Source organism: Podarcis bocagei, assembly GCF_964188305.1.
Source record: "Podarcis bocagei genome assembly, chromosome: 14".
Classification (NCBI taxonomy): domain Eukaryota; kingdom Metazoa; phylum Chordata; class Lepidosauria; order Squamata; family Lacertidae; genus Podarcis; species Podarcis bocagei.
Genome location: NC_138139.1, coordinates 32,929,958 through 32,946,108, shown reverse-complemented (window position 1 = coordinate 32,946,108; position 16,151 = coordinate 32,929,958). Strand labels below are relative to the sequence as shown.

The 16,151-nt window shown below is 45.9% G+C and overlaps 1 protein-coding gene across 1 annotated transcript in view; it reads right to left on the bottom strand.

Annotated features, from left to right (window-relative positions):
* LOC308573743 (uncharacterized protein) overlaps positions 1-16,151 on the bottom strand; it is a 62,183-nt gene that overhangs the window by 37,856 nt on the left and 8,176 nt on the right. Inside the window, exons 8-21 of the mRNA XM_081170981.1 lie at positions 15,237-15,445; positions 14,088-14,179; positions 12,798-12,904; positions 11,895-12,259; positions 10,648-10,751; positions 10,304-10,422; positions 8,685-8,861; positions 7,897-8,105; positions 6,965-7,056; positions 5,834-5,934; positions 4,323-4,493; positions 3,437-3,499; positions 1,874-2,088; positions 368-471 (exon numbers count right to left, since the gene is read on the bottom strand). Coding sequence (XP_081027107.1) covers positions 368-471; positions 1,874-2,088; positions 3,437-3,499; positions 4,323-4,493; positions 5,834-5,934; positions 6,965-7,056; positions 7,897-8,105; positions 8,685-8,861; positions 10,304-10,422; positions 10,648-10,751; positions 11,895-12,259; positions 12,798-12,904; positions 14,088-14,179; positions 15,237-15,445 — 2,128 coding nt within the window. The remainder of the gene's footprint in view (positions 1-367; positions 472-1,873; positions 2,089-3,436; positions 3,500-4,322; positions 4,494-5,833; positions 5,935-6,964; positions 7,057-7,896; positions 8,106-8,684; positions 8,862-10,303; positions 10,423-10,647; positions 10,752-11,894; positions 12,260-12,797; positions 12,905-14,087; positions 14,180-15,236; positions 15,446-16,151) is intronic.

Here is a 16,151-nt window from a genome sequence, read left to right as displayed (position 1 = left end):
TGATATAAATTACCTGGCAAAAAGAAGCTCACACCTCTCACTGAGTTTGTAGACATACTTCAGGTACACATGTAAGAGGCTCATTTAAAATTATACTTTGGGAATGATTCATCTTATGTAGCTGCATTGTTTTATACTTTCTGGATCTCCTATGATCATGTTATAAAGTAATTGTTATAAATCAAGCACTGCTAGGAGTCGTTTCTTTCTGCTTTCCAATGTAGTTCTTATCAATAACAATTTTTTGGGGCACGAACAAATTTTTATTTGGAAAGGGTGGCCCAGATAAAAAAAGTCTGAGAACCACTGTTTGTTCACGCCTCCTATTTTCCTCCTGACAGGTCTGCCCTAAAACCCAGTTCTTTACCAGTGGTCTGAGACTTCTGGGTTAGGAAAGAAACAATGTAGTTGACACAATCCTTCTTCCTTTCCTGTGGAATTTCAGAGAAGCCTCTGTTGATCCCAGCAATCCTGGGATAAGAAGGAAAAGGCACCATTAGAATATATATACACTATACACTTTTAAACCAGTTTCATTGCCCCAGTTCATTCTGGGAAGAGTGATGAGCATGTTGGGAGTTCTCCATTGGCTAGTCCAGGGACAAGCTAGATCTCCATCGCCCCAACCCTGGTGGGACCAAATGTGACTGGGAAACATAGCTGTCAACTTTTCCCTTTTCTTGCGAGGAATCCTATTCGGAATAAGGGAATTTCCCTTTAAAAAAGGGAAAGGTTGATAGCTATGCTGGGAACCCTTCTGCAGGGATTGCCTTTGCAGCCAAGTTCCCCACCCTAGCTGCTAAGTTAGTAACGTGCATTAATTTCAGTGAGTATACTCTGAGTAGGCCTAATGTTGGACACAACTCTAAATTTTAATCTGGTTTTTTAGGAAATCACATTGACTGCTTCTGTGTTGCTGTTGTTGTTTAAATTTCTATTCTGACCTTCATCCAAAGATCTCAGGGAAGTTTACAATATAAAAACACATAAATACATATCATAATAACAAACAAAAACAATACCCCTCCACACATTTTAAAAGAGCATAGGTTGTTTAATTAGCAAAAGGCCAGGGAAAAGAGGAATGTTTTTGCCTCAAGATATGTAACTGAGGTGCCAGGCGAGCCTCACTGGAAAGAACATTCCAGAAGCAAGCAGCCACTGCAGAAAAGGCGGGAAATGAGGCGGAATGGCTGGTGCAGCAGTAAGTTAAACTGCAAACCACGCCCCCTCCAAGCCGCCCGGTTGGGCGCTTACCTGTGGGCGTGGTGCACCAGCCAGGTGAGTGGGGCAGGGGGCGTAACGCCCCCTGTGTGACGCAGAAATCACGTCCCGCATACAACACCTCCCCTCTTGGAGGAGGAGAGGCTTTCTCGTGTTGCCACCCTCCAGACCTGTGGTGGAGGCGGCACATGAAGAAGGGCTTCAGATGATGATGCACAGGGTCCAGGGTGGTTCATATGGGGCAAAGCAGTCCTTGAGGTACTGCAGTCCTAAGTTGTTTAAGGCTTTATAGATGAAAACCAGCACTTTGAATTGTGCCCAAAAAGTACTTGGCAGCCAGTGCAGTTGGACCAGGATTCGTGTTATATGCTCAAACTGTCTTGCCCCAGTAACAAGCTCGCCGCTGAATTCTGCACCAGCTGAAGTTTCTGAACCATCTCCAGAGGCAGACCTACATTTAACATGTTGCAGTAATCTAACCTAGAGATTACCAGAGCATAGATGACAGAGGTTAGGCTGTCTCTGTCCAGATTTTATGTAAATCCCTCAGAGGTGTTTTATTATAGTACAGCAAGCAGTATAAAACATGGATAAATAAATAAGTTCGGAGGGGACCTTCCCCCAAAATAAAGAACAGGTCAACACTCACACAGACTTGTAAGCCTCGCAGGATATACTTTTGGGGATTTGCCCAAGAAACTCTGCATTCACACTGGACAGGACGACCACCAGTCTATCCTCAAACCAGACCCGAAAATCAGCATTGGTGAAGGTTGAAAATGCCACGTTCAAGCGCTCCATCGTCAAGGTGAGCATGGCCATTTTCACATCCATTGAGATATTGAGCACGCTGGCAGAACTGGGCTAAAATGGGGGTGAAAGATGATTACAAACTTTGGCAGGAAGATTTCGAGAGAAGAGGGCCGGATATCAGGGAAGGTCTTGTTACTGCTTTAAATTTGGGGGTCCTTCCTTGAATACCAGACAGGCACCTCCCTGCTGTCTTTCCGGCACTTACTAAAGACCTTTCTCTTCCAGCATGCCTTTGAAGTCAATCTTTTGCATGCAAGGTGGGTACTTTTGATCAATGCTCCACCCCTTCCCTTAAGTGAACCTATGAAGCTGCCTTTTATCAAGCCAGACCACTGTTCCACCTGGCTCAGTTTTGTCTACACTGAATTCCAGTAGCACTCATCCTTCCTAGAGATCTCCCTATATAAAGAGAGATGGAAGGTTGTCATCATGCAGCTCGAATTAGAGGATTTGCAGTGCCACATCACAATTTGCATGAATTCTAGGTGGGGTAGGGGAGCAAAAGTGAAGGCAGGTTGCACAACAACACTGGCCACAGCAGAGGAATGAGAAGAGAGGGAATACCAACAAGGGGCAGTTTAAAACAACAGCAGAAGTTTAAATAAAGGGACACAGAGGGAAATGGCTGTTTTAAGCAATAGCAGGCGATGGTGGGGTAGTTTATGTGCAAGAGAGTTGCACCAGAGGAGGGGGAGAAGGCAGAGACATGGGGTTAAAGATGAAAGCTAGGGGTGCGGCCCCTTGTAAGATGAGTCTGTTGGATCAGGTCAATGGCTCACTGATCATTCCCAGGGGACCTTTGGAGGAAGCCATTACAGCCAAACCAATTTGCATGAAGTGTTTTGAGTTCCTCTACAGCAGCCTTTCTCAACCTGTGGGCCCCCAGATGTTGTTGAACTACAACTCCCATCACCCCTAGCTAGCAAGGCCAGAGCTCAGGGATGATGGGAGTTGTAGTCCAACAACATCTGGGGACCCACAGGTTGAGAACCACTGCTCTACAGTGTGGCACTCACCAAAGCATGTGCAACTGTTGCACAGGGGTAGCCAACACGGTGCCCCTCAGATGTGTCCAGGAACTCCCAGGATTCCTCATTGTTCGCTATGATAGCTTTGGCTGGTAGAAGTCGTGACCCAGCAAAATCTGGAGGGCATCACATTGGCCTACCCTGATGTAGCTCATGGGGGCACTATCAGCTACTTCAGATAGTATAGCAAACCAGACCACTACTCCCTTGGCCACCAAGATACCAGCCACCAGGTCAATAGGGTTCCATTTGCTAGAAGACCTTGCAAAAAATCAACAACCCAGTTGCTCTAGAAGCTATTAATTAAAATGCCATTCCATCCCATCTGCTTGCCTAAGATGGGGTTTGCTCCATGATGCAAAAGACCTTACCTGAGACAAAGACCGGCTGACTCTGAGTCTCGGTTTCTGAGACTCTGGGTATCTCCGGGTAGCCTAATAAAAATTATTATTATACTTACTGGAGAGGGTGTGAACGGACAGGGACATTCACATAGCTTTGGCACATATTATTAAAGTCTAAGAAATGGCTTATTTCCCTGTCCGTCCATCCATCCATCTACCCCCATACAGCCCATCCTCTGAAGCAGTCATGTGGCTTCCCTCCCAAGAAATCCATCAAGTCAAGAAGGACATGCTAATTCAAACAACTGTCATGGATGCTTCAGCTGCGATTCCTGCATTGCAGGGGGTTGGACTGGATGACCTTTGGGTTCCCTTCCAACTCTACAATTCTATGATTCTATAACTCATACTTGAAGGCTGCATCGGGAGCCGGTTGACACCAAAGGACCATAGCAAGAGGCAAATATGTTATTTCCCATATGGCTCTAACAGTTGTCAATGGCCCATCTGGTGCAGCACCCTGTTCCCACAGTGGCCAGCCAGACAGGACTTGAGTGCGAGAGCCCTCTCCCCACCGGCAATTCCAAGAAATAGTTATTTAGAGGCATGCTGCCTCCAACAGCAGAGGTAAAACAGCCTTCTGGTTCCTCCATGCATTTGCCAAATCCTCTTTTAAAGCCATTCAGAGTTGTGGCCATCAGTGCTTCGTGGGGGAATGAGTGCCACATTTTAACAATGGGCTGTGTGAAGAAGGGCTTCCTTTAGTCTGTCCTGAATGGCCCTAAGTTCCAGGGCTGTGAGAGAGGGAAGAAAGCTTTTCTCTACATCTGCTTTCTCCACGCTTTCTGTTATTCCAGAAAGTCATTTCTGGTGCCCTGCTCAGCAGTGGAAGGCGGGTCCCTGAGCTCTGTACCTTTTTGTAGGCAATGTTGAATGCATCCCAGAAAGCAGCCAGGTGATCAAGGCCAGGCAGCTGAGCCAGCCTTGCGAAGACCATCTTCACTTTATCGACGCAGCAGAGCATCTCTGGATTCACAGTCAGCTGAGCAAGTTGTACTGCTGAGAGTTCCCCCAGGTTAGCCGTCTGAAACAGAGAGAAGGCACAAAGAAATGAATAGCTGCATCCATCCACCCACTTTTATTTTCTTTCTTTTTTTATATAAATTTATTTATTTGGTTTTTCATTTATGATACAAAACAGACATCGCCATTAATTAAAATAGTAAAGTAAAGGTTCCCCAAACCTTCGGACATCCCTCCATGGGTTCCATTTCAAGCTTTCATTTCTGCAGTTTTCCCCCCTGTAATCTATCCATTAAGTATCCATAATTTCCAAAGTTCATGTTACTTTACAAGTGTCATTGTATCCCTGCTAATGATTTTTAACTGTTTGCACTGTTCTCTCAAATAGTCCATCCGCTTTTCATCCTGGGGAGTAGTTGGCATCATGTTACCTTGGCCTGAGAAGATCTGAGTTCAAATCCTTGCTCAGTCCTGGAGCTCACTGGGTGCTCTAGCCTAGTAATCTTCAAGTGTTTCAGTCCTAACACCCACCTTTAACCCAAACATGCATTTGGGAACCCATTTCTTAATCTTTCCCCACATATTTGCATGCTGGTGGTGCTCCCGTTGCAATCCGCCTTGGATCAGGTCGCAACTCACTAGTGGTTCTTGACTCATTGGCTTTAGACCAGTCTACTGCTTGGGGTTGTTGCAAGGACTGAAATGTGATAATCCCTTATGCAACACCTTACATGTCTTGGAGGAAAGTTGGAATATAAATATAATAATAAAACTACAGCAGTTAACATTTACAGTGGACGCTTGGGTTGCTAAAGTGATCCGTGCAGGAACCTGCAGCACCGCGTCTGCGCATGCGTGGGTTGCGAGTCAGTGCTTCTGCGCGTGTGCAAAGTGCGATTTAGAGTTTCTGCTCATGCGCGAGCGCCAAAAGCCGGAAGTAACCTGTTCTTGTACTTCTGGGTTTGGCGCAGTACGCAACCCGAAAACGCGCAACCCAAAGCATCTGTAACCCAAGGTATGACTGTATATGGTGCTTGTATATGATCCAAGTTCTTTGCCCACTTTTATTTCATTGCATTTCATACAACAGCCCTATGAGGTAGGCCAGTGTTATCATCCCCATATTGTGAAGGCTGGAAGTCAGGCCACTGGTCCATCTATCTCATTACCGCCTACACTGACTAGCAGCGGCTTTCTGGGGTTTCAGGCAAGAGTCTCTCCCATCCCTACCTGGAGATGCCATTATGGATTGAACCTGGGGCCTTCTGCATGCAAAGCAGGTGCTCTACCACGAAGCTAAGGGCTTAAGACCAAAGGATGAATTGCTCCTCTGCTGTTGTGGTAAAATATGGACCAGACCCTGGTTGATGTTAATAGCAAGAGCATCACAGCTGATCTTACCCCATTGAAGCTTGGGTCAAGAGACATCAAATCTGTGATGCTAATGAAGGACTTGAATCTCTGGAAGTTGAGGGAGAGCCAGTTTCCGGTCATCTGGCAGTCTAAAATAATAATAATAATAATAATAATAATAATAATAATAATAATAATAATAATAAATGTTTCTGCAATTCTGCAAGTAGGTACCCATTTAGGAGCACCAGATGAACAAAACAAATGTTTGCAAATATTTAATCAAAGTTCCAAAAGATGGGCTGTCGCTGCACTGTTGTTTATGCAGCAATGTAAAGTAAGAACCAGTGGGTTTTGCCAGGGATGAAAGGATAATTTAATTTCTAGTCAACTTCACTTTTGCATTCGTTCATTCCTAAGGCCATTCCATAAATGTTCCACCACTGCCTGTGAAATGCTGCCCTAAACAAGGTCTGCCTGGCACCAACTTCTCCCTGGAATTTGATCCCATTACTTTATCTTAGGAGTCACCCACACTTCCATTCGCCCCACCACTTTCTCCCTGGAAAACCCACAGTTTAGCGCTGAATTAGATTGACATTTGCTCTGGTTTAGAGCAAACAAGAGGGTTTTCTCGGGGAAAGCAGCGGGCAATGGCAAAACTACTCTGACCTGAGCCTAGAAAGCACTGGATGAGCAGAAAACCACTCTGGTCCACACTTTCTAGCCGCGGGACAAGCGAAAGTGTAGACAAGTTCTCAAGTTCTGTTCTGGGTTGCTCCACCCCGATGGAAGCTTGCAATTTATGTTTTGTGTACTGGTTTTATTTCTTTGAATATTGACAGTTTTTATATTAATCAGTTTTTATATGTTTAAACATGATTGTAGAGACAGTCCTGTGTTAGATGGCTAACAAATTAATTTATTAATAATAGTAATAAAAATGATGGTGATGGTGACTCCATTCTGTTTGCACACTAATCCACACAAATGACCCCATCATCTTTCTGCCCAGGGCTCCTTCAGGAGGAGAGATTGGCCAGCAGTTTAATAGTAAAGAAACAACCTGTGAGTAGAGGGCTGACATTAAGATTTCAGAAGAAAGAAGTGAAGAGATCTGAAACTGACTGATTCCTCCATCTGTGCATGAGTTAGGAAGCCAGGAAACAAAAGGCTCACCTGTTTTTCGAAGGGCCTGGAGGATCCACTGGGCCACACCAGTCTTGGTCTCCAATGACATCTGGTCAAAGGCAGAATCCAGCCCTTTCACACTGCAAGGCATCCAAATGCAGGGACACCATTAATTCAGAACACTTTGGTCTCTAGTTCTGCCCACCAATGCAGCCCCCGACAGATTACTCCTGAGGAATTGTGGCCCTCTATAGATTAGCCCCCCATAGCTTACATGCCCTGATTTACACACCCAAGTCAAAGACTGAAAAATCAGAACCAGGAGGCACAAGAATAGTCAAGAAATTACTTGGGTGGTTAAATGTGCTTTTAACTCCTGGCAAAAGCTGTCCACAGATTCCCCACCCCGCTAATCTGAATGAAGACATTTATCCATAGGTTGAGGTCACTCCTAAGAAGACCCTCCTCCATACTGTGGCCAGATCTTCCTCTGTCCAATGTGTACAATCCTCAGGCCCCCTCCCTAGCAGATCACAATGATGGAGGCAGCCTCTACAGAGGAAGGCCATCTCTCAGCTAATAGTATTATAAAACCGTTGAGTTGGAAGGGACCTCAAGGGTCATCTAGTCTTTGGCAACCCAACCTCTGTTTACAAATCTCCAGTGAAGGAGAGTCCACCACCTTCCTAGGGAGTCCATTCCACTGTCAAACAGCTCTCACCACCAGAAAGTTATCCCTAATGTTTAGCTGAAAGCTCCTTTCTTCTCATTTGAATGCATTGGTTCAGGTCCTACCCTCTGGAGCAGCAGCAGCAGAAAACCAGCTTGCTCCATATTGCATGCTCCATCTCACCTGATCTTGGGCTATTTCGGGCCTTAAAACTGTCTGCATAGCAAAACAGCAGCCAATGGACCTCCTTCAGCCTTGGTGTTATTATATATACCCAGCACAAAACCCCACTAATCAAACTTTTACTTACATGGGTTGTATCTGCGTGCAGTTGGGGAGAGTAGGAAGGGCCCCCAGCTCCTCCACTGTGATGGATGGGAAATAAATTATCAGGAGCCCATTGAACCAGGACAGTAAATCAGGCATTGGCATGGAGGCAAAGTGTGGCTTCAGGAGTTGGAAAATCCCCCGTAACATGATCTCACGAACCCGCACGTTGGTTATCTCTGTGGTGCTCCCCTGGAGACAAAGAACATACAACCATCAAATATATGGAGGCTCGTTTCTTTTATTTCAGATTCGAAAATCTGCTTTATCCTTGGCGTGAATGGCAGGGGTCTTAGAAAGCTCTGCATTCGAACAGAACAATGGATCTAAGAACCTAAGACAGCGATTCTCAACCTGTGGGTCCCCAGATGTTGTTGGACTACAACTCCCATCAACCCTGAGCTCTGGCCTTGCTAGGTAGGGGTGATGGGACTTGTAGTTCAACAATATCTGGGGACCCACAGGTTGAGAAAGGCTGACCTAAGAGGAGCCATACTGGGTGAGATCAATGGCTTGTCTAATCCAGAATCCTGTTCACACAGTGGCCAACCAGATGCCCCAATGGGAAACCTGAAAGCAGGACCAGCTACAAGCACACTCTCCCCACTTTGGGTTTCTAGCAACTGGTATTCAGAAGCATTACTGCCTCTGCCCCTTGAGGCAGAGCATACCCATTGTGGCTAGTAGTCAAGGCTAGCCTCCTCCATGAATCTCCCAGTCCAAAGCTGGCATCCAACACCATCTGGAGATTCACCATTCAAAGTGGCTCACCTGTGCCTGGATGCTGAGAAGAAGGCTTTGGAGCTCAGATATGCTTCGGCTCTGAAGGGTTGCCATCACATTTGTTGCCTCCGTCTCAGCACTGACCCTGGCGCTGTCTGTTAAGGTGCCAGAGATAACAAGCAGTGTTCCCATCTGGGTTGTTGTCAGCAAATCCAGCACTTCAAACTGAAAGACAAGGGGCAGTGGGGAGGGACACCATCATCACCAGCGCTTCATTCCCTATATGAGTGTGGTCGGCAGGTGTAAGAAGCCCCTTGTGGTTCAGGCTGTAGGTCCATCTAACACATGTTTCTGATCACCAAGGGTCAGCTGGTAAAGCATTGCCCAGTTGGCCTTGGCTGTGGCAGGGCCTCCTTGGTGTTGGCTCCCACATGATTGATTTCCAGGAGAAATTTAAAGAACATTCCTGTTTGCGCAGGTGCTTGATGGCTGAGAGATAACTGGCCACAGCAACCACAGCATCAATAACTCTGGTGGTATACAATTGCTTCTAAACATTTCCAGTGTTCTAGTTTACATGTTTTTAGAGGCTTTGAAAATGTTCCACATGTTTTCTTTATTATCCTAAAGTCTACTGTTTTATTTATTTATTACAAGTACGCCCCACCTTTTCCTCCTGGAAGCTAAAGGTTCTCCCTTTCCCCATTTTATCCTCACAATAACCCTGTGAGGTAGGTTAAACGGGAAAGAGTGACTGGTTCAAGTGGTCTCCCATGTCCTAGTTGGATACTCTAATCACTACACCACGCTGGCTACTATACCCCATTGGCTTAACATGATGGTGCGGCCATTGGGAGGAAGGGTGGGATACAAATTTAATAAGTAAATAAATAAAAACACCTCACAGTGAGCACTTCACTGAAAGATCTTCCGTCACCTGAAGTTCAGCAGTCTCACAAAGAATCATCACCCTCAAAACTGTTAGCATGAAGGAAGAACCCCTGTCAAAGGGGAAGAAGAACCTGGTCTTCACATGATTATTGCCCTCACTCCCTGACTTCCTCAATGCTCATCTGTCACAAGCTGGGGAAGGGGACTTGAAAGCCTCATTATCACCTCGTTCACTTGTCAGATCAATTGCTCTGATGCCCTGGCAGATAATGACAATGCTCCTGCTCTGGGGTGGGGTGGGGAGAGAGAAAAGGGCCTGGAGCTGGATTCTCCCTGCCCCCCCCCCCACCTTCCTGCCCCACTTCAAATGAGGCTGGGGTTGGTGGTGGGGGGGGGACAACACTAAAGGTAAAGGTAAAGAGACCCCTGACCATTAGGTCCAGTCGTGACTGACTCTGGGGTTGCGGCGCTCATCTCGCTTTATTGGCCGAGGGAGCCGGCGTACAGCTTCCGGGTCATGTGGCCAGCATGACTAAGCTGCTTCTGGCGAACCAGAGCAGCGCACGGAAACGCCGTTTACCTTCCTGCCGGAGTGGTACCTATTTATCTACTTGCACTTCGATGTGCTTTCAAACTGCTAGGTTGGCAGGAGCAGGGACTGAGCAATGGGAGCTCACCCCGTTGTGGGGATTCGAACTGCCGACCTTCTGATTGGCAAGCCCTAGGCTCTGTGGTTTAACCCACAGCGCCACATGCTGGGGAACAACACTACTTACGCCATTAAAAGAGGGGTTCAGGTGAACAAAATCGTTGTAGTCTGCAAAGCTGCTGGAGACTCCGAAGTTTTCCTGCAGCCAGTCTCTGCTGCTCGATGTCATGATGGTGCAAGCAGCTCCTCCAGGGAATATGGAGATGCAATTGCTCCGCCCACTTTTGTCCCTGTTCACACACACCCTTGTGACTCTGGCACATTCACCACCAGCAGGTGGATCCCAGAAGATTACCCCCAGGATAATGTGGTCCTTCAGCTGAAAAAGCTCCCCGTCCCTTGCCTTAAAATCTTAATAGTTTATCACGATTTCCAGCAAGGGAGAAAAACCACAAATTAACCATCTATCACCTTCTTTTGTAAGTTGTCTTTTCAGAAAATCCAGACGCTTTGTGCAGATAGCCTTTTGGGTGCTGTTGTCTAGCTCATGATAGACAGAATCAATCCCTTTGTAGCTGCAAAGCAAGCAGAACAGAATGCATTTTTGTACATTCTCCACAACAGGGAAATCCAGTTCTTTGCACACATAATTATACTTCTCTGGCCTATAATAGGGAGCTGCCTTATACTGAATAAGACCATTGGTCCGTCTAGCTCAACATTGTTTACACTGACTGGCAGCAGCTCTCCGGAGTTTCAGAAAGGGGTCTCTCTCACCCCTGTCCAGAGATGCCTCAGTTGAACCTTGGACCTTCTGCATGCCAAGCAGATACTCTACCACTGAGGTAGCCTGTCCCACTGTTGAACAACACTTATCATCAAAAAGTTACTCCTGATGTTTAGTTGAAATCCTGTTTCTTGTCATTTGAATCCATGGGTTCAGGTTGTACTTTCTAGAGCAGCAGAAAACAAGCTTGCTCCATCTTTCATGCAACAGCCCTTCAGATATTTGAAGGTTGGGGTCATATCACCTCTCAGTCTTCTGTTATTTAGGCTAAACATACCCAGGTCCCTCAATGGTTCCTCAAAAGGCTTGATTTCCAGACCACTGATCTTTTCGGTCTACCTCCTCTGCATACATTCTAGCTTGTCAATATGCTTCCTTAAACTGTGGTGCACAGAACTGGACTCATATTCCAGGTGGGATCTGACCAGTAGCGGAGCTAGCCACTCCTGCACCTGGAGCAGCGAGGCAGGGCAATCTGCCCATGGGGCAGTATGATCCGCCCACGGGGTGATCAGCACGGCAGCGTGATCCTCGGGTGGGAGGGTTCCGATTGCAGCGCAGCGGTGCAATCCTCCAGGGGGGCCGATCACAGCAAGGCAGCACGATCCTCCTGGCGGGGGCCTGATCGTGGCACGGCAGCGCAATCCACCCAGGGAGAGTTTGTCACACACCCCTCTGGGATGGCACCCAGGGCGGGCCACCCTTCCTACACCCCTGGATCAGACCAAAGCTGGTCCTATTATGTCCCTTGATCTGGACACTAGACTTCTGTTGATGCTGCTTAGAATTGCATTATCCCTTTTCAGTTGCCACATTGTGACAAACGCAGGACAGGGCAGACATCTCTACATCTGACAGTTTTTCCATTAGAGGACTTCCCTCCATCAAGCACAACCCATGGACCACCCACCCTTAACCTGAGCCTACTCACATATCACGGAAGTCTGTGCAACCAATGTTGGTCGGGAAAAGCTCCAGGATCTTTGCATCAGCAACAGGCAGGAACCTCATCAGTTTCACCTGAAACAGGTCTTTCAAGGAGGGTGAGCAGAGGTCAGGGAAGCTCTCATTCACCTTCCTCAGAACGGTCTCCAGCAACAGATAGCTGGCTCTGTGCTCAGGTGAGGGCTCCAGGGGCAACAGTGATAACTGAGTCAAGTAATCTTCCATGAAGCGGATGCTCTGGCTGCGGAGGGTTTGGGCAACAGCTTCTGCCAGGCTCTCATTGGCCAGGACACCACGAGCAATGGTCAGTTGGGCAAGCTGGGAGGCCGTCAGGACATCCAAAGCTGCAAACTAGAAAACGGGTGAAAATCATGAGTTTGGTGCAGGCAGTCCTAAATGGACAAAACAATAGCTATTCTAAGGACTAGTGTTGACCATTTCTCCAGCATGCATGGAGTATATGGGGAAGGGCTCAGTGGTAGAACATCTGCTTGGCATGCAGAATGTCCCAGGAGCATTTCCAGGTAGGGCTAGGAATGCCCTCACCTGAAACCCTGGAGAGTCACTGCCAATTCCTATGTCCCTAAAGGTTATCCCCCTCCCCATATACAATGGTTCTAACGCCCCCCCAATAAAAATCTAGCCTGTCACAGGGAGCCTATGTACTTGTCAGGAGGGCATACAAATGAAGTGTCTCTAAGAATCTGCCTTTTCTTTGTGAGGCAGCATCTGTTTGCTTTTTTTAAAAAAAAAGGCCAGAGTACTTCAGAGCACATGCAGAGTGCCTTCCCTCACCCCCACCCTGACAGGAAGCCTTCAAGTTGCATTCCACAGCTTGTGGTTGGAGTGAGTTACTCTCCAGAGCCACAAGTGCAATTGATTTTCTTACCCCATCGAATCCACTCCAGGTCTTCAGGAGGTCATTGTATGAGGCGTTGTTCAGGAAACTCTTCCAGTAACTCTGAATCCATTCTTTGGGTGAACTCTGTGGGCAGCCTGAAAAGCAACATCAAAAGGAGCTTTGTGGCGTGGACAAGGAAATGGAAGGACCAAAATCTGTCACCTGTTTGGTGAAGGCTAATGAAATGGGTGGAGCTGGCAGCAATGGAGAAACTGACTGATACATTCCAGAAAAGAGAAAGCATGAGATGAAATGGAACGTATGGGGAGAGATGGAACTATTTTGTGAATACTGGAATGCATTGTATCAAAATGAAAGACTAGAAATAATATTTGTTTACCTAGATTATGTATGCATTTCCCCCCTCACTCTCTTTTCTGTTTATCAATGTATTATAATGCCGTTTTTCTCCCTTGCTGTAGTTTAATGAATAATAATAAAATGAAGAAGACGAAAAAATGTATTTAATTTTTTTTAAGACGCTTTATTTTTCAAAGGGTCAAATGGAACAATTTCTAATGAAGCAACTAGGACTATTATTCCACTCAGTATCTGTACTGGAGTTGAAATTGACTTTACATATGTAAATCATGTTGTTGTCAATTGTATTTCATCTGGTTGTTAATATTGTATATGTTTTTTATTGTAAATTGCTTTGAGATGCCTCATTATAAGTGATTCATAAATGAAATTAATAATAATGCATCCAACGGGAGGTTGGCAGGAGTGTGAGGTCCTCCTCTTTAAGATTCCACCTACACAAGCCCTAATTCCTAATCTGCAGTTTCTGAACCAAAAGAAAACCAAAACACAGTCACCCTTTGTAATTTTGCACCCCTCCAACTGAAAGGTTTGCACAACAATGAATATAATAATATATGAGTGGAAACAACTGAATCGTATAAGGGGGAGAATAATTGCTTGCAAAAATGTGTATAAATTTGCACTCAAGAAATATTGGGAGAAATAATTTGCACAAAATGCAGATGAATTTCCATGTGGACCTTTCTTTAAAAAAGAAAAACAATCAACTAGATGCAGGAATAAGGTGAGCTTTTCCAACATAAAGCTGGAAAAATAAGAAAACAGGAGAGACCAACATTTGTTCATCCCTAAATAAGAGAGGGAGTCCTGTCCAATACAGGGCTGTTCAACGGCTGCAGGTCCATGAGTCATGTGACTCTGAGCTGTTCCGCTGGCTCAGATTGAGCTTTTCTGGAGTTATGACTCTTGAACGCTTGTGAAAGGAGCACCAGAAGGGGCACATTCCCAACTTACTTTGTATTGTAAGGAATCTCCCAATCCAGTTGGCAACCTGTTGCTTTGTGCTGCTGTCCATCCCAGAATATGCACTGTCCAAAGCCTGGACGCTAATGATGGGAGACACAAGAAGGGAAATAAACATCTTATTGTTGGTTTTATCTGTTTGATACCTTACACAGGGCAGCCTCTGAGGGACAAGGTATTGTATCCGATGCTGGTCCTACTCAGAGAAGACCCACCAAAAACAAGGGCCATGATAACCAACTCCTGTTTATTTATTTCATTGAGTCTACTCTCAGTAGAGCTTAGCTGGAGACAACTCGTGCAGCCAGGCTCCAAAACCTTTCAAATGCAATCAAATGCCCAGACAGAGGAAAGTCTTACTATGACACCAAAAGGTTGTCAGTGATGGTGCTAGGCAGGCCTCAGCCGGGAGAGCATTCCACAAGTGTTGGGAAGGGGGTTACAACCAAAAAGGTCCTCTCCCTGTTGCCACCCTCAGGTGTTTCTTGTGGGGTGCAAGGAGAAGGGCCTAAGATGATGTTCTTTTTGGGAGAGGTGGCCAGTCAGGTATCCTGGTACTAAGGCTTTGCAGGTTAAAGCCAGCACCTTGAATTGGACTGAGAAATCTACAGGTCTCATCCCCATCAGCATTCTGCAGCAGCTGGCATTTCCAAACAGCCTTCAAGGGCAGCCCTGGGTATAACTCATGTCATCCCTGTGAATTTTGACCCATACATATCTCTTGTGCAAAGGACCTTTCAGACTGCAGTATTCAGGATCCAAACATCTGCTTGAATCCTGCAACTACAGCTGTCTTGAAATTCTCATCTCATTGAGAGGGAACCAGAGGGAACCAGCTGCTAACTCTAAATGTTGTCCTCTTGATTGTAAAAAAGCAAAAAACCTCAGAGTGATTTACAAAAAAGGGAGAAAAAACAATGAAATTATCAGTGAAAAACAATGAAAAACTACTTAAAATCTTCAAAAAATATATTAAAATCAATAAGCTAAAACCCAGTTTAAAACACACATGAACATTATACATATCTGGACAGACTTGCCTAAACATAAATGTGTTTTCCCAAACAGGGAAGGGGGTTGCCTGATGTCAGTAGGCAGGGAGTTCCAAAGGTTGATTTCTTACTAATAGTTGTCACTTACATGGTAGCGAAGCCATCACAAGTGATGGGAAGCTGAGTCATGCACTCTAGGACATTGGAGTTTATCGCTGCCAGGTAGGAGTGCATCGTGTCTTGAAACCAAGAGGCAAGGAAGCCTGGGCTCTGGACCCGGGGGTCTGCCTTGATCTTTTCCCATGCTGCATTCAGCAAGAAGGTTTTGGCTGTCAGTGAGATTTGGTCCCCAGAGACCTAAATAAAATAAAAATAAAATAAAATAAAACCTTGGTGCTCAAGGAGGAGAGATAAGTGGGGTTAACCTGGCACTTTATTTTTGCAACACATATCCAAATTATCACTACACATCATGTGGCTGTTATTTAAAAATAGAAGGATAGCTTGATGGATCAGACCAGAGGTCCATCTGGTCCAGCATCCTGTTCTCACAGGGTTCAGCCAGATCCCCATGAGAAACCTACAAGCAGAGCCTGAGTGCAACAACAGCACTCTCCTCTCCTGTGATTTCCAGCAACTGCTATTTAGAAACATTACTGTTAGTGCTGACCTTTAAATCCCTAAACGGCCTCAGTCCAGTATACCTGAAGGAGCATCTCCACCCCCATCATTCTGCCCGGACACTGAGGTCCAGCACCGAGGGCCTTCTGGCGGTTCCCTCGCTGCGAGAAGCCAAGTTACAGGGAACCAGGCAGAGGGCCTTCTCAGTAGTGGCACGCCCTCCCACCAGATGTCAAAGAGAAAAACAACTACCAGACTTTTAAAAGACATCTGAAGGCAGCCCTGTTTAGGGAAGCTTTTAATGTTTAATAGACTATTGTATTTTAATATTCTGTTGGAAGCAGTCCAGAGTGGCTGGGGAATCCCAGCCAGATGGGCGGGGTATAAATAAGAAATTATTATTAATTATTGTTATCATTATTATTATTATCCAACCGTGGAG